General features: G+C 34.2%; 1 protein-coding gene across 1 annotated transcript in view; it reads left to right on the forward strand.

Moving 5' to 3' along the window:
• Positions 1-19,706, forward strand: part of SPOCK3 (sparc/osteonectin, cwcv and kazal-like domains proteoglycan (testican) 3) — a 207,071-nt gene that overhangs the window by 173,525 nt on the left and 13,840 nt on the right. Inside the window, exon 5 of the mRNA XM_006754272.2 lies at positions 6,868-6,987. Coding sequence (XP_006754335.1) covers positions 6,868-6,987 — 120 coding nt within the window. The remainder of the gene's footprint in view (positions 1-6,867; positions 6,988-19,706) is intronic.

Raw genomic sequence — 19,706 nt, forward strand, 5'->3', positions numbered from 1 at the left:
GGTCTACCTCAAAGCCTCCTTTGTCTGTCTCTGTGACAAATACTGTAGGAATTTTTAACTGAACCTTTTAAGAAAGGCATAAAGCTAAAATTGCTCAACCTTGGTTTGGAATGACAGTTACCTACATTTACTCTGTAATTAGGAAATTTTTTTTGTGTGTGTGTGTATGTGTGTGTGTATGTGTGTGTACATTTGCTTTTACACGCGTTTGCTCTAAAAATTTTAGTCCCTCTTCATTTACCAGATGAAGCTTCTAGAACCTTCTTTGATGAGGCATCTTCCTTTTTCCAAAAGGTCAAAACCATGCTATGCTTGTCCCATCTATTTTTCTCTAACATCTTCAGTCTCAGCTTATGGATTTTCTCAATCTTGAACTACTGATTCTTACAGAAAAAAAAAGCACTCGCTGAAAAAAACTGCAAAATGGCCAGCACCACTTATTTCATAGTATAAGCCATGAAATATTCTCATTTTCTCTGATTTGTACTTTCTCTAATTTATATGTTCTTTCCGTTTGGTGTATGTATCGTCTCCTTCCAGGCAATGATGGAAATATTTTTACATTCTGATTTGGGAAAACTTCCTAAGTTCCATGTTAAAAACCTAATTCAGAATTGAACAGAATGTAGAAACTGTCATTTATGTTAAAGCTTCATGATCATATTCCAGTAAGGATAGGGGAGCATTCAGGCATGCTTTCTTTCATTGCTTGATGGTGGTTATTCTGTTGACTACACATGCTGTATGCATTGTTAGTTAGATTGTCTTAAATAAATATGTAATTCAGGCAAAGCACAGAGAGAAGCATCGATGTGAGAGTATAGTAGTTGACGTTGAGTGACACGTTGCTTGGACTTTTCTTTTTGTAATAGACTCGGTCTTACAAGAAATTATTGACATCAAGGCAAACTCAAGCCCTTTTATGTGTAGACTAATTGTTTACTAAATAAAGGCTTTTCATTGTACCACATTCACACATCAACCTAATCCCATGAAGCAGGCAACCAGAATCTTTGTCCTTTACATTGTTGCAAAGGGTGATGGCAAATATTTTTTATTTTTAAGCAATGAGATGTGGTGATGTTTTATTTCTTCACTTTGTAGAAAACAAACACTTAGGAAATTCTTTTACCAAAAGCTCATGAGGAACAAACACCAAATACCTTTGAGTACCTCATATAATTATTTTCTAACGTTGTACAAGAATGAAGGGTGATTTGAAAAATATTGTATAAAACCTTATGAATCAAGCCCAGTAGACATAGTAGTCATTTTGCTAGACCTACTATGTATTCAAACAGAATGGATAACATTCTTTAAAGTTACTGCACAGTTACCAGGTGGACTCCACCACCAACCAGTGGAACCTTCCCAGAGCATCCTCTCTGCCCACAAATTTGAAGTTAGGTCTGAGTGTTATAGAATGTTGTTGCAATGAACAACTCACAGTGGTAGACGTCAGTATCCTTTCTTTAATAAATGATAATCTTAATAATTACATTTAAGTTTGTTACAATATGTCAGGAGCATTTTAACATATTTTTGGTAAAATGTTAGTCTATGAAAGTGTTTGAGACTTGAGAAATATTTATTGTCCCCAAAATACAAAAATAAAAGAAAAATAATCAAAAGTAAATGTTTAAGAGTTATGAAATATGTCTTCTTTAATTTTTTAATTTTGCATTTATAACATTCATAATTTAATGAAATGTTATAAATTTCAGGAAGTGTGTGATTTAAAGTTTCTAATTTGGCAAAAATCCCTACTTTGCCCAATGCTTCCAGATAAATCATTGCCAAATTTAGGTTAAATGACTTGTTTTCAAAAGAAAATTCACTTGGACATATTATATAAATATTTTCAAAGATTTGATACCTAACATATTATTTATGGATGCTACAGGTAGGAGCTTCCAAATAAAATGTCTTGGGCTTCAGGTCGGCACTGAAATGTTCCCTAACTCACTCCGTCAATTCTCACTACTTGTGATCCTCTTTGAGTAATAAGAACCTAGAATCTGAGTGCACAGTACTCTTTTTTTTCATTGTTTAAAGTATTACATATGTCTCCTTTTTCCCCAATTGATGCCTCCCCCACCACCACTCCCACCTCTCAGGACAAGCCCCACGCCCCAGTGTCTGTGTCCATTGGTTATGCTAATATGCAATAACACAGTACTCTTGTGTAGCCCTGCCACTGATATATATTTTATTGATAGGAAAAGATGCTAGTGTAGAATAACAGATTTTTCTGAATAAAGAGTACCAGATTTGCCATGGAATAACTATGATATGAAATGAGGCAACAAATTCTCTAAACTAATTGGTGTTATAAAGGAAGCTAATACCTCCATGTTTGAGTTAATGACTATGATCAATAAATTCTAATTGTCCTCCTTCACCTCCTGTCCACACAATGTGTATTTAGTATTGCCCTGCAGTTTTCATGAAGGAGAGAGAGAGCAGGGAGGGAAGTGTCTCTCTCAAACAAATTTTCAGGACTGGGGTGAAAAGCCAAAAGGTATGAAAGAGGATAATCAAGACCGACAATCAGTCTCCCACCCCACTTCTCATTTCCACCCCTAGGTCATAGCGCTGATGGTTTTTAAGCCTACTGCTTCTCCCCATCTGGTGATGAGCTCATTTGTGAAACAGCCATTTATCAACTTCAAACATTACCTTTACATTTTCTGCTTTGATAAATGAGAACATATTTCACTTCTCTCCCACTTTTCAATATAATTACATGGCTATTCTTAGCTGTTTATTGGTTACAATTTAGAAAGCAAAATCATTAGCAAAAACAAAAACAGAAGCACTTAACCATCTGTTTCCAGTTCCACAGACATCGCTCGCCTCCTCACTGTGTCAGATGAGGACGTTAGTGTGGCCATGTTTCACTCCACATGTGCTTACTCCCGCCTTCATACTCCTAGTGGCTGTCGCTGGACTATTCATTGCCAAAACTGATAACACTCTTACATTTTATTCTATAATCATTTTTAAATCGTCTGTGAATTCTTTATATAGTAAGTCAATTTGCACATAAAAAAATTTACCATATGACAATGTGAATACTGTTCACTAAAAAGTGAGAATTTGTGCTGCAGTTATATCTGTACAAACGCATATTTTTTTCTTTCTTAATGGACGATATTACTAGCCTCAGTTTTAAATGCATCTACCATTTCATATCCCCATTTTATGACTATGGTAAGTGTTTACAAGTTGTCAACCAGAGACTATTCTATCAAATCACACTCTGGCCACCACCCACCAGATTGGTTTGTGACTGAGCTGACCGTGAGTTTGCTTCATCTTGAAGTGCACTACACTGCTAGGCTGAATACTGTGCTTCTCGGTTTTTGAGTGGGGTCCCTCTTTTGTAAATTTCATGTCCTTGTATTTTTTTTAATTTCCTATATTATTTTGTTGCAACCCATCTTCATGGAGGCAAACCTAAACATGCCTTTATTCTGCCCTATTTGACTACTAATTGAATAGATGTTAGGTACTAGATTTAAATATATTTATTTTTAATATGTTTTTACTGATTTTAGAGAAAGAGGAAGGGAGAGGGAGAGAGAGAAGCATCAATGACAGAAACATCGATCGACTGCCTCCTGCATGCCCCCTACTGGGAATCAAACCCACAACCTGGGCATGTGCCCTGACTGGAATTGAACCTGTGACCTCTAGGTGCATGGGGCAACACTCAACCAACTGAACCACATTGGCCAGGACTAAAATCTATTTTTATTAAAGTGTTGAAGGCCTGCTTTATATTTTCTATAACCCAGTGTTGCTAATAATTATTGGGAGGTAAAGCTGACTCTTTGTGTTTGGTAGTGAATTTTTGTTTGTTTTTCAGTCTGATTATTTATGTTTATTTTTTTCCTGCAAGCTCTTGTCATTTTATTTTTATGTTTTATATTCTAAATATTGAAAGGTATTTTGGTGTCGGTGTATATAGATCTACATTTAATTCAGTCAGAAAAGATCTCAGTGGTTCCTTTTTCTCTGAAAACTTGTTTTTTTGCTGCTATAGGAATTATTTTCAAAATAATTTTATCCATTTTCATAATATTCTTTCTCTTAATAACTTCCATAAGGCAGATAGTAGACTTGTTAATCTGGGTTTTTATGTTCTTTTGCTTTAGTCTCCGTCTATTGTTTTTGTTTTGTAGTCTAGATTGTTTTCTGGCTTTATCCCCACTGATTCTATTGCATGTTTTGTCTTTTCAAATATGTGAGTAGGTGTGTGGGTACACAAATGTAAATGTATATGTAACTTTTTAAATTTCCAGGACCTCTTCCCTTTTCATTCATTTGCTTTACCTAATACCGCGATCTAGTTAATAATTTGACACGGTTGAAGAACCTTGCATTAAAAACCTTGCTTTTCAACCCATGTACACAGACAATGGTGTGGTGAAGGTCTGGTGCGAGAGGTGGGAGAAGAGTAGAAGGGGTCAGTGGGGGAAAAAGGGGACATATGGAATACTTTCAAACAATAAAGATGATTGTTTTAAAACCTTGTTTTTCTTTTTCTCTAATTTAATTTAAAATCATATTTATTTTGTTATTATGATTTCTTATTCTGTTATTTATTTCTGGCTACAAATACAATTAGATCAATGAGTACCAAGTACTGTTCTAGTTCACTACTGGCTATAAAATTTAGGGCAGTCATTTATATTCAGTGTCCTAGTTTCCATAGCTATAAAAAATAATAATCATTTACCTAATCTTCCGGGCTTTATATTAAAATCAAATGTGAAACCTCATTAAAAGCATTTCATGCTGTATAAATACTCTGAATTATTTCTAGGGGAACTGTTAGAAAATATGCAGATTGGACATTTTGACTTATTCTAGAAAAAAACTGTAGTAAACAACAGATGACTGTCAGACACTCACAAGAGTGAAGTTTGACTGGTCATATTGCAATCTGAACATGTCTGTAACGAAGGATTTGATCAAAAGTGAAGTAGGAATGTCATTCTGTAAATAATGTTATATTCCAATATTGTTTACCTTAGGTATTTTGTTGTGTGATAAGGACATTTGACTCATGATTTATAATAATGCCTAACAGCAGTGTAGCCTCTGTCTGGAAAAAAGAAAAGGAAAGGCGAGTCTTCTGGGGTAGCCTCCATCATGGGCCCCTGTTAATGCTGAGGAATATGTGGTAGCATATCAACTTATTTTTCCATGAGATCTGTGTGATCTGGTTTTAATTGACATTAAAAATGGACTTGAACAGACTGACAAATCTCAGAGAGAAGGAGAGGCAGGAAGAGATTAACTGAAGAATTTATATGCATATATGCATAACCCATGGACACAGAGAGTAGTGCAGTGAAGGCCTAGGGTCGGGTGGGAGCGTGGTGGAAGAGGTCAGTGGGGAGAGGGAAAGGGAACATCTGTAATACTTTCAACAATAAAGATAAATTAAAAAAAAACAAACTTGAAGATGTATACTCCTTTAAAGAAGATATGTTGACATATGCTTTGTGTATTTTCTTTTAAAAATCTGTTTTGCTCACATACATCTCTGCAGAGATGACCACGTCACATGACGACAGTCATAACTTACTGAAATGAAAATTGATAAGGTTTGAGTGAAACAGTGTCTTGTTTGATCTAATTTCGATCATGCTACTACTGAGGTAGTTTGCTATAAAGATTAAGACTTGTGCCCGGCTAGCGTGCCTTAGTGGTTGAGTGTCAACCGATGAACCAGGAGGTCATGGTGATTCTAGGTCAGGGCACACGCCTGGGTCCCCAGTGTGGGGAGTGCAGGAGGCAGCCAATCAATAATTCTCTCTTATCATTGATGTTTCTATCTCTATCTCTCCCTCTCCCTTCCTTTCTGAATATATATATATGTATATATTTAAAAGACCTTGTATGCTATCTTTTGGATACAGAACTTGGATCTGACACTTGCCTGCCTGACCTCCCAATGCATAATTTTTCTAACACTTAAATGTCAGCAATATTAGCATAGATTTTATAAAGTTTTTATAAGAATTAAACATGTTACTGTATATAAAGTATTTTTGATAGTTTGTAGTGTTAGCTGCTATTATTACTATTATTATTATTATTATTGGTGTTATCACAGGATTCTTAATTCCTAAAATATTCCAGTACAATACCTGCATCATCTTACATAGAAATTGAAGGTATGGTGTATGTGGCAAACCATAAAGGTATATAATGTTTCATATTAGAGTAAATTTTTAAATGCTATTTTTCTTAAATATAAATTTATTGTACTCAAAAATCATGTGAAGTCACAGATATTATTAGATATACATGATAAGCACTATAGCACTAAAATTTACTATCACTGTTAAACAAAACTTTGCTAAATTGATCAACCATTTTTTTATCATTTTTAACAGATTTTTTTGTTGAATAAAACTTTGCTTTTTGTTTGGGTATTGTATAGGCAATAATAAATGTGTAAGTATTCAGTTTGGATTTTCAACTCCTTATTTGCCCAGATGATTACCACCTTACTATTACAAAAGTGTTCAGAACATACATATTTGACCAATTTATGTGATGTTAAAAATGAGAACTTTCAGTTGCTGTTATATTCTAGAGAAAAGTGGAAGTACAATTCTACTAGTAATATTTCTTTATTAAATAAAATATTATACTTAATCTCATTGTGTTTGGAACACATTTATTTTTAGTGTTTGAAAAGCTAAAACACAATTAAGTCATTGTATTACTTTTTCTTTTCATTTAGCTGTTGTTACATTTCAGTTGCTGGAATAGTTTGAGAATTAGCATTGACCTTCTGCTAAGTTATTATTCATGATTTTTGTTATTATTTCTCTTTGTTTTTAGCATGTAGTGACCTGGAGTTCAGGGAAGTGGCAAACAGGTTACGGGACTGGTTCAAGGCCCTTCATGAAAGTGGAAGCCAAAACAAGAAGACAAAAGCATTACTGAGGCCTGAGAGAAGCAGTAAGATTTCTATCTTTGAAATATGCTATTGTCTTTGATGTGGGATTTTATTTCCAACAAATCATTCGATCAAACAAAACACCTACTTCAAAGTTTATCCTTCACTTAGATGCTGAACAAAAATCAGCATTGTATTTACTTCCAAGCACACCTACAGTATTTTGCAAGGAAATAAACCATTTGTGAAACCTCTGATTGGTAGAAAAAGGAATATCCCTCAGAGATAGCAGTTAGTCTTTATATTGAAGTGAAGGTGTAGGAACATTTTTTCAGTGTTTTCATAGAAGTGGTAAAGAGTAGAATAACATAGCGGGGGGGAAGGTAAGAATTTTGGAACACAGATTTTTAGAGAGCACAATTAGTGCCCCTCATTCCAAAGATTAGCCTTTTCATGTATTGCTTTGCAGACATTTCTACTTTGACCCAACTATGACAGTAGACTAAAAGGGTGTTTTCAATGACACACTGAAAATTAAATTTATTAACAAGAGTTATATGAATCTGATATGATTCTTTCATTATCTATTCAGGGGTGGGGAAACTTTTTTCTGCCAAGGGCCATTTGGATATTTATAACATCATTCTTGATCTACACAAAATTATCAACTTAAAAATGAACACGCTATATTTGGTCAAAAATTTAATTAACTCACCCATAATGCCTTGGCAGGGCCAGGCCAAATGAGTTCAGAGGCCTTATACGGCCTGTGAGCTGGATGTTCCCCACCCTGATCTATATAATCCCCCCCCAGAAGTTTTTGTTTTAATTCCTTGGACATCAGAAATGCAAATTAAAGTAGGGAGCTTGTTATGAATAGCACGCTATATTTGGTCAAAACTTTAATTAACTCACCCATCATGCCTTGGCAGGGCCAGGCCAAATGAGTTCAGAGGCCTTATACGGCCTGTGAGCTGGATGTTCCCCACCCTGATCTATATAATCCCCCCCCAGAAGTTTTTGTTTTAATTCCTTGGACATCAGAAATGCAAATTAAAGTAGGGAGCTTGTTATGAATAATCTTATGAACTTTGCATTTTTCCAAAAAAAAATCAATCCTGTCAATATTTTATTTCCAAAAAAATATTTATTACATATTTAACACTTGTAAAAGAAATAAATTGAAACATGCTTAATTTTAGGGAGCTCTCAAAGATTGAAGCATTTGACCTAAAATAGGACAAGAGGAAGTAGGCAAAAATCATGAGCAGCATCTTGTAACAACAAAGGAAGTCTCAAGTATGTTTCTTTTGCTTATTGTGACATGGCCCATCCACTCTCACTTTCAATCCTCAACTATCAGCTTCTAAAAAAAAATCATAAGATGGCACACTCATCCATAATCTACATTTCCAAAAATGCCTCATTTGTTTTATTCTCATCAAGTAATTTTTTTATAATTTCCACTTTTTGTATTTATAGATTCAATAGTTCTGTCTTACATCATCATTGCTTTTTGTTTCTTTATTTTATTTTTTTCATCATCATTTATTCATCCTCTTATACCCTATTTCATCTATACCCACCTCTTCCCCCGCCCCCCACAATCTCTACACTGTTGTTGTCTATGTCCATGAGTTCTTTCTCTCTCTCACTCACTTTTTCTCTTTTGTTCTATCCCTTTGTTTTTGTTATTAGAAAGGTATTCCTCACTGGTGGACTATTTTAATTCCTACATTGTTTACAATTTCATTTTAAACATTTATTTGTGCTTTACCTCACCTTGTGGTGTGAGGTAGGGGTCTAGTGTTACTATTTTTCCCTCAAGTAGTTGATCTAATGTACCAGAACTGTTTACTTAATGATCCTCATTCTATTGCTAATTTAATTCTTTTTAAAAAAATTCTTTATTGTTTAAAGTATTACATATAGCATTACATATGTCTCCTTTTTCCCCCATTGAACTCCCCCCGGCCACCCCCATTCCCCAGCACAAGCCCTCACCCTCTTAGTGTCTGTGTCCATTCATTATGCTTATATGCATGCATAAAAGTCTTTTGGTTGATCTCTTATCCACCCCTCTCCCCTGCCTTCCCTCTGAAGTTTGACTGTCTGTCCGATGTTTCTATGTCTCTGGATCTACCTTTGTTCATCAGTTTATATTGTTCATTATAATCCACAAATGAGTGAGATCATGTGATCTTTATTCACTTAGCATAATATTCTCCATGTCCATCCATACTGTTGTGAATGGGAAGAGTTCAATTATGCTATCACCAATGGACATAATTATCTCTAAATGCGTAGTGACTATGTATATGTTTCTTCCCACAACACTCAGAAAGAAATGGAAGTATTTTCCCTATCTTATAGGAGTGTTTCTCAGGTTTATCTTCATAATTATTGATTACATTTTTGGGGAGGTGTTAATTTTTTTGATGCCTTGAGAGTAAGTAAATGAGATGCTTTATCTTTGTTAATAAGGTATATTTACCCTTTCTTGTGAAACAAACATATCTGGAATGGGACAAAAGTTTGTTCCAGACCCTTACATTTTGATTTTTTTTTTAAATTAATGTCTCCATCTCTCCAACCAATTTGCATAATTGAATATTTACTCTCAAATGTATCCTTTGAACTTGATTCAGAAAAATAATCCCTCCCATACTTGGAGACAGATAAATGAGAGCTTGTGGAACACTCAGCGCAGCACCTGTTTAATTTTACACATGCATAAATATTATTTCCCTTTCCAGCTTTTCTTGTAAGAAATGAGACATTCTTAATATAATGGGTTTAATTACAAGGAACTCCTTGAGAGTTGAATATTTTTGGATAAAAAAGTTAAAAGTAAGTACAGGATTCCTTATACTCTGTTTGAAGAAGTCAGAGGCCAACTAAGAGTAAATTTCCAAAAGGAAGTTATCCATTAGAACACATAAGACAAATACGTGGAAGAGAGATAGTGAGCTCACTCAACTCCTCAAATGGGTACATCTTCTGAGTGAGTCTTCTCCTGACATAATCATATTTAATGTATAAACCAACCCTCCAATATTATATTCCACATCTCCTTTTTATTCTTATTTTTCCTTTGAAGCAATTCTCACTATCTACCATAGTGATAACCTACTTGATCATTTTGTTTGTTTTTCTCTCTCACACACCATCTGTCTTCCTCTCGATCTTTCTCCTTCCCTCCCTCCACACTCGACTATTGTAAATTGAATCAATGCAGAGGTCTTTACTCACCACTGTATCATTGAACCATATAATAGTTTGAAACATAGTATTCATTCAATAAAAGTGAGTAGAATTAATGAAGAGATGAAGTTAAGAAGCAATGAAAATACTGCATTGTTTGCATATACTATAATTTAACCAATCAGTTATTTCTCTAGGAATGATTATTTACTATTTTAATTACTTTCCACATGACAATCAATTCTGCTGTTACTTGGTATGCTTTTATTTCCATGAGAACGATTCCATACAATGGAAGTAATGGATCAAAATATGCATGAATTTCACATTATAAATGTTAATAAATGTTGCCAGACTGCTTTGCAAAAAGTTCAGGGCAATTTTAAGTTTTAACAGATAAGCATGAGAATTAACTTTGGTCTTCACCACTGCCATTTAAAAATTTTTTTTTAACTTTTCCACTCTTGTGAGCATTTTATTATATGGTGTTAATTTAATTTGCATTTGCTTTATTAGTGATGGGATTGAACACAATAAGGATATGTTGTACCATTATAATCTGTATACCTTGATATATTTTGTTTCATTATTTAAATCTCCAAAAGTTAACGAACAAATATTATGTATATGTTTTTTGTGTGTCTTTTTTTTATGGTTGTAGTTGAGTCTTGGTGTGTCTCCCCTTTGAAAAGATACTGTATTAGTGTCCTTTTTGTCTGATGGAAAAGCACAATCACATGCAATCATATGCAAAATTCTCAGATTAACAGTCTTGCTCAGATTAAGAGAATGTCTTATTTTTGCTTTCCTGTACACCAAATGCTCTCCCCAGTCAGAGGAAATGATAGAATTACACCCCCAGGGTGAATGAATACAGTCTCATTTCTTTCCAAGACATTGCTCACTTTATGTCTTGCTGTCTTCACATTGAGAGAAAGATTGCTTTTGGAATCTGATGGCTTAAAGACAATGAACCATTTTAATGCAATTAGGAGCCTTCTAGGACAACATCTTTTGAAAACAAAGATTTATAAAATTAGATGATACATTTTATTTTTTTACGCCAAGTAATAAAAAGAAAGATACAGATCATTGCTTATTTAGGTTGTTCTAATTATTGAGACATCTGGCATTTTCTTCTTTTATGAGGTAGACAAAATAACTCCCGATAATAACATTTCATTATACACTTAGTATTACTTAGATATTCTTTTACTATCTGGATATTAAAATTTTATCAAAGTTATATATTCATATTTAGCTAAATTAATGTCATCCTATATAAATTGAAACTATAACTATAAAATAAAGATAACAAGTGAAAAATATAATACAATTGTTTTGTTACATTATTCTGTCCTGGGAAATTAGCTAGTGGATTCACTAGACACCAAACTTTTGATGAACCTCTAGTCCAGTGATGGCGAACCTATGACACGCATGTCAGAGGTGACACGCGAACTCATTTTTTTTGTTGATTTTTCTTTGTTAAATGGCATTTAAATATATAAAATAAATATCAAAAATATAAGTCTTTGTTTTACTATGGTTACAAATATCAAAAAATTTCTATATGTGACACGGCACCAGAGTTAAGTTAGGGATTTTCAAAATGCCGACATGCCGAGTTCAAAAGGTTCGCTATCACTGCTCTAGTCTTTAGGAACTATATTATCCCAAATAGAAGGAATTACTATTAGCATTGTCAGTTTTGGAATCATTAAGAAATAGGTTGATTTTCACAGGGTATGTGAAATATTGTCAATTTTATTAAATTCTGTTTTCAACCAAAGGAATCTCTTATTTTCAAAATATATCTATGCAGGGTGTTCAGCACACATTTCACAAGTAATTTGAATCATTAGAACCTAGTCAGAGTGAAACCTCCTCCCCCCCAAAAAGACAACAATATGTACTTTTAAAAAATCTGTGCAGAAAAAAACATACATTTTTATAATATAGACATATATTTCTCTTTTTTAAAATTTATTTGTACTGATTTCAGAGAGAAGGGAGAGGGAGAGAAATAGAAACATCAATGATGAGAGAGAATCATTGATCAGCTGCCTCCTGTATTCCCCACACTAGAGATCAAGACTGCAACCCAGGCATGCGCCCTGACCAGGAATTGAACCCTGACCTCCTGGTTCATAGGTCTATGCTCAACCACTGAGCCACACAGGCTGGGACATATGTTTCATATGTATTCAATCATATAATGTAAGCATTATTTTTATTGAAGTTTACTCCATTGCCTGTTGAGTAACTTAACAAACAACCTGGAAGGTAAGCATTATAGGTGTCTTAAAAGCATCAAGAAATGACAGCTAAACAATGGGGAAAATATAAACAAAAAGGAAATAAAATAGCTCAAAATCATTACATAACATGAGACAAAAAATTGTTAACAGCCTGACATATGGTTTTGCAATCTTACTTCATTCTCATATGTATATTACATAAACATTTATTTTAATATTTTATGTGTTCCAAAAATATTTTCTCACTACATCATTCTGTTTTGATCTCAGAGTTCTTAGTTTGTGTTCCTTAAGAAAAATCTCTCTCAAAAAACTACTGATCTTGGTAATATTCTAATGTATATATTTTTGAACTTATTGGTATGAAATATGATTATTTCAACTGATTATGTTTTTCTTGCTGAATTTAAATAACATCTTTGAATTATTTAATCCCCATTTATTCTTTGTATTTTTTGTTTAGGTTCTCTACATATTTTTCCATGGTTTCTTCTGTCATTTATTTCTACTGTAATTCTATTATGTTCTGATACCATACTTTGTATGATTTCACTTCTTTCAAATTTGTGAAAGTCTGCTTTATGCCTCAGAATAGGTTTCATATGCATTTGCAAGGTATATTTTTTTCAATCTATTAATTTCAACCTACTATGCCATTTGATTTAAAATGGTTTCCTCAAGACAATAGTTTTCTCTAGCTTTTTTAATCCACATCTTACTTTTATTGTATTTTTATTGATATGCTCAGATAATTTACATTTAATATAAGTATTGATATGATTTAACTGCAATCTACCTTTTTTAATATATATATATATTTTTAAAAAATATATTTTATTGATTTTTTTACAGAGAGGAAGGGAGAGAGATAGAGAGTTAGAAACATCGATGAGAGAGAAACATCGATCAGCTGCCCCCTGCACACCTCTCACTGGGGATGTGCCCGCAACCAAGGTACATGCCCTTGGCTGGAATCGAACCTGGGACCTTTCAGTCTGCAGGCCGATGCTCTATCCACTGAGCCAAACCGGTTAGGGCAGCAATCTACCTTTTTGATAGTTGTTTTCTTTTTTTTCACTGCTTTGCCCATTTTTCTCTCATAATGTCTTATTTCAAACAAATAAAGTATATTTAATGTTATTGCATTGCTTTTGTACAAAATGTTCCTGGAAGGTTCAAAAAAGGTGTGGTTTTGTAGATTATTCAAAGTTTTCTTATTTTTAGTATGGAGCAATACTTATTTTAGCTTTTTACTTCCTAGGTGAAAGCAAGGAGTCCTTCATTCCTGATGAATATTTTCACTGGATGTAGATTTTTGAAAATATTTTTTGTCTTTTTCATTATTTAAAGTTATCATGCAACTCTTCCTGTCCTCTAAATTATCAGATAAGATGACAAGCTGTAGTTGAATCGTTGTGTAATTATGATGTGCCATCTCTTTCTTTTCATTTCAAGTTTGGTGTTTATCTTTAGTTCTTAAGAATATGATTAGGAATGTCCTTCCTTTATATATATATGGGATGCTTTATTATTTTGTTCTTCAATTTCCATTTAGTTCTTCCTTATAATTTTTACTTCTCTACTTAGAGTTCCTCTCATTGCAGTTATTACAAGCATATTTTCTTTTCCTTCAATAGGATAGCTATTTTAATTGTTTTAAAATTCTGCCTGCTATTTCCAACAACTGGGTCATCTCCGATTTGTTCCTCTTGTACTGTTTCTTGTGAATATGTCCCATTTTTCTGGAGCTTCATATGTCTTATAATGATGGATGGTGTCCCAGATGTTATGGATATTAAATTGTGGGATACTTTGTTATGTTACTATAATCCAATGAGAGGCATTTTTGTTGTTCTTTTCTTTTCTTTTCTTTTCTTTTCTTTTCTTTTCTTTTCTTTTCTTTTCTTTTCTTTTCTTTTCTTTGTACCACATGCTCATTTTGTTTGGTTCAAAATGAAAATTATACTTCTTGGGTGCCAGTCCTAATCAGTTAAAAATTATAATTTTGAGGAGGTGATCTGAGTCTACAATGTACATGGGTGGTTAATCAGTCATCAAAATCTAGAGCAGACAATATTTGGTTTTTGAACTCCTTTCCTTACTGGATTTCTCCCTCATTCTTCAGTGGTTGTGCACAATTTTCTAAGTATCCAGGCTATAATGTGTGCATTCTTTATTTACCAGGGTTCCTACTGTCTTTTGCCATGCCAACTCTATATATCCCCAGGCTAAAAACAGTGAAAAATGGGAATTCATTCCATATAATTTCCCTCCTAAACTGTGGACTTTCCATAAGAAAAGTGCTTGCTTCTTATTCACTCTTCTCTTTCATGTTTATTGTTTTGTTTTGTTTTAATTATGTGCAGAGCTTAAGAACTCATGGGTAGGAGTGTCAGTCCAGTATTATGTTACGCATCCAGTACTGGAAGCCGGATATAAAATAACTACTTAAATGACAAATTAAGGAGAGGATTTTTGTCTTATTTGTCTTTAAATCTACAATACGTATGAACCTAGTACTTTACTTTCATTACCTATTCCTGTTTATACTTTTTTCTCATCCAATATTATAGTACCTTTTTATTTTTATTTTTTGAGTGTAGAGGAGAATTACAGTAAAATTTAAAATATTAAATATTCATAATTAAGGCTAATCCTTCAGTCATTTTGAATATATTTTGACAGTTTCTGCTGTCATTTCAATGATTTTTTACATCAATTTTTAATCTCAATTATGCTAATATATCTGCCATTTAAGCAAATGCAATTGTTAAAATAGACTTTCTATTTCTTAGGATTAGGAAGTGAGCCTAATTCTAGAAAAGAGAAAAAAAACTTATTTTCTGCAATCAAATAACCTATGAGAAAATGTGGAGAGATTTTTCAATGAGAAAGACTGTGTGTTTGATAGCTTCTGCACCAATCTGAGATTCCTTATACTTGCTATTTCTTTTACCTGGAATGTACTGCCCTATATATTCTCTGATTACTCATAGTTTTACTTTTATGTTTCTGCTCAACTACCTTGTTTTTAGAGATAGTGGGAGGGCATAATTCTGAAGATGGCCCTTCCAAATTCCTGGTCCCTGGTTATTCAAACAAACATTGTTCTAGGTACTAGTGTGAAGGAATTTTGTAGATGGAGATCAGTTGCCCTTAAAATATGGGCAAAGGAGAATCTAAAAGAATAAAGGTTCCAAAGATGCCCACAAATTTCTGAAGAGGGTTTCTTTGGGAAAAGCTCTGCTTTGGTTTCACCACTCCTCTAAGAAGAGATAAGTGTGCCTTCCCTCATTTCTAATTGAGGGAGTGATTTCTACAGACCACTCGGAGTTTTACATGTGCTCGCAGACAAGTGGGTTATGACAAATCTAAGAGGCAATAGTAGCTATGATCTGTTCACTTGTATGGTTTCAAAGCAAAGGAAAGTTACTGCTGGTTTGGAATTGTATGTCTAGGCAAGAAATACAAGAATGGTTCCTGTGGGCAATATTTGAGCCATGTGAATGAGAACCAGTGTGAATTCTGCCCAAGAGGGCCATTTGGAATAGTGCACATGCCCTGGCAGTAAAACTGGCTCACCAGATATCCAGAGACTAGGAGGTGTGGTCAGCCAGAGGAAGATATCACATATCACAGGAAATACAGTGGAAATGTGAGTGCTCTGGGAACCCACTGCTTGTGATTAGTGTCTGAAGTGGGGGGCAGTCTTGTGGAATCTGCAATAATCTCCAGGACATAGTGTCAGAATTGAATTAAGTTGGCCCAACAGGTGTGACTCAGTGATTTGAGTGTCGATCCATGAAACAAGAGGTCACTAGTTCAATTCCCAGTCAGGGCACATGTCTGGGTTGTAGGCTCAATTCCCAGTAGGGGGGTGCAGGAGGCACCCAATCGATGATGTTTCTCTCTCATCAATGTTTCTATCTCTCCCTCTCCCTTCTTCTCTGTCTAGAAATCAATAAAAACATATTTTAAAAGGATTGAATTACATTGTAGGAGACTCCGTTGCTCTCCATAGGGAATTGGAGAATTGCTTGGTGAGGAAAAACAGTATATTTATGGTACAAGTATTACACATAGAGAACAATTTTTTTTCTTTAAAAGAAAAGATGTTTTTGTCTCTTTTTAATCACTTAAAATACTGGTAAGCTGTTTAGAGAAAACATCATAATGGAGTATTGTGGGGTATACAACATATAAATAATTCAAATGGATAACACTAACAGCAGAAAATGTGAGACAGTGTAAATATACTTTGGTAACTTTCTTATAGCACTTGTGAAGTGGTATAATATTATTTGCAGGTAGAATGTGATAATTGTGTATACTGTAAACCCTAAGGCAAACACAAAAAATAAAATATATACAGTTACTAAACTATATTAGTTTCCTAATTCTGATGTAATGGATCATCCCAAAGTTTAGTGGCCAAAGCAGCACAAACATTATTTTTCAGTTCTGTAGGTCAGTGGTCCAACACAGGTTTCCCCGCACTGAGAGCAAGCCATCGGGAGGACATGAGCCCTCCTGAGGACTCTAGGAAAAGATCCACATCTTAGTCAATTGTGTTGTTGACAAAGTTCAGGTCCTTGCATTTATAGGAATGAGGTCGCTGTTTTCCTTGCTGGTTATAGACTGAAAGCTATTCTCAGCTTATAGACATCATCCCTGTTTCTAGGCTTCTGGTTTTGTTCTGTCTTCAATGAAATCTTGGGGCGGGAGTCTTATTTCTGTCTGACTATTGGTGTGGAAAGTTCTTTACTTTTAAGATTTATGTGATTAGATTGGGCCTATCTAAATAACCCACAATAATCTTCCATTATTAGGGCCAGCTGATTAGCAAATTTAATTGTGGGGTATACAACATATCTTAATTGCCTTTATATTTGCATTGTATTGCATATAGTGACTATATGATAGTATTATCCACAAACTCTTAAAGTCACCAAATAGTATTTATCAGCTCTAAAAGTTCAAGATAAGGCTGGGGAAACCTTTTGTTTTGCCCCCAATTAATTTTATTTTTGTAGCATCGACAGGATCATATTTTATATATATATTTTATTGATTTTTTACAGAGAGGAAGGGAGAGGGATAGAGAGTTAGAAACATTATATGAGAGAGAAACATTGATAAGCTGCCTCCTGCACACTCCCTACTGGGAATGTGCCCGCAACCAAGGTACATGCCCTTGACTAGAATCAAACCTGAGACCCTTGAGTCCGCAGGCCGACGCTCTATCCATTGAGCCAAACTGGTTAGGGCGACAGGATCATATTGAAAGTTTATATTTAATTTAGAATATTAAAATAATGTTATTTCTAGTCCTTTTTTATTACTTATTCTGGTGACCCTTATAACACAATTTTATGTATGTCATTCAAATAACATAAATTCACTGTACTTTTTATTTTCAAGGCAACATAGATCATGCTTTAAAAATCTCTACCTTATCTAGATGTGGACATTAAAGCTGAGTTATATTGAATAACTTAACCTAGTACGATAGCAATTCATATCAGATAATTTGACATTCTTGATCTAAAACATTATGACATTTCATCAAATTGATCCTTCAGCAGACATGTGCTTTACGAGAATGTAATATCCCTTTAGTATAAAGGGCAAAATCTTAGTTCTATTGTGTCTAACATTTATTAAATATCTGTGAATGTCCTGATTTAAGAAATATTCTTTTTTGTTGATGCTTGGGTTATTAGATAAGTTCTCCTCAAAGTAGAGCTACACAAATTATTGAAAGATAACAGCACTTTTCTTTCACACTATAATTGATGAAAATAAGAAGTAAGAATGGGTTGAAACCAACAATGACGTTTACAAGATATATCATACAAGCTGGGAAAAGATAATTTTAAAATTTAGGTTTTAAAGATTGATGATCAGTCATAGTAAACTCAAGCACGTGTGAATATATGATACACATGGGCTATTCCTGTCACTCCCTATGGCATCCCAGCTTCCACACTTGCCCTCATATTATACACATGACAGAGATAGTCAATTTGAAGCAAAAGTCATATTATGCCACTCTCTGCTTTTAATATTTTAATCATTCTTCATTGTTCTGAGTAGTCAGTCCAGAGATTTGGCTTAAATCTAAGGCTCTACTATCCCTCCTCTGATTCTCTATCACTTGTCTCTAAACAGGAAACACTGGTGGGTGAATCCCTAGCTGGTGGCCTTCTGCTCACTTTCTCTGAGCATTACCTTATATCTCATCCATCCCAACACAAAGTGAGCTTTCAGACTTTGGTGAAATCCCTGAGCAGTATTTGCCTTTGGTCTGCAGGGCCATACTCCAACTACCTTGCTCCTTTGGCAATAACAGGACTAGTGAGAAGTAGATACACAGAAAAGCAGCTGGAAATCAGATGCCCATCTCTCCTTGCAGACACTGTAAACTTTAGCAGGATTCTCTTAGAGTTCTCCAGACTAAGTTTTGGAAAACAAACCAGTTGAGTCCTCCATTCCGGTAAGTAGGTGAAGGGAGAAGATAGCCTCTCTTCACTAACTCTGAATGCTTACTAAAAAATAATGGCTCTTCTCTCTTCTTCCCATAGCTCATACTCATAAAGGCTGGTATATCACCATTAGGCCTCTCCACTGCCCTGAAAATGAGATTGGGAGAGAGGGAGTGATTTAGATGCACACCAGAAATCTCTTACCAAGAACTCAGTTTCTTTCAATGGTTATGCAGAATTTAGTATATTTGTTTTCTACAGGTTGCTTTCTTCATGTAATCCCTAAGCATATGACAACTTCTGGTAGAAATAGTTTTAACCAATACCTCAACCCATGCTATTTTAAAAGTGAGCTCCAAGGGAATAGGGCCTTATCTAGATTTTTCAACCCGGTATTTCCAGAACCAAGGTCAGGACCTGGAAAGGAACTAGGAAATGAGCAACTTATGTATGCCATTGCTTTGTTTGAGTGGGGGAATCCTGTTTTGATTATACAAGTAATCTTACATGAAAAATGTAAACAATGAAAATCAATCAGAATGTTTTTCTTTGTGCTTTTTATGAAAATGTCACAAATACCTTTTACCTTATCCACATTGCCTAGCATGGTGGTGCGCAGATAGAAAGCACTAAATATGTTCTGAATACATTCCAAAAAGGCAGTGAAATTTTTAATTTGTCAAGTCCACAAATTTAAGTTTTAATCCCAATAATCTAAAATCAATAAATAGGATTCAAACATTAAATGCTAAGTAGCTATAACTTTATTTGCAATTATTCTTACATCGTACCCTACACAAACAATTATGTTACTTTATTTTGCTTCCTGCT

Source organism: Myotis davidii, unplaced genomic scaffold (assembly GCF_000327345.1).
Source record: "Myotis davidii unplaced genomic scaffold, ASM32734v1 scaffold392, whole genome shotgun sequence".
Classification (NCBI taxonomy): Eukaryota; Metazoa; Chordata; class Mammalia; order Chiroptera; family Vespertilionidae; genus Myotis; species Myotis davidii.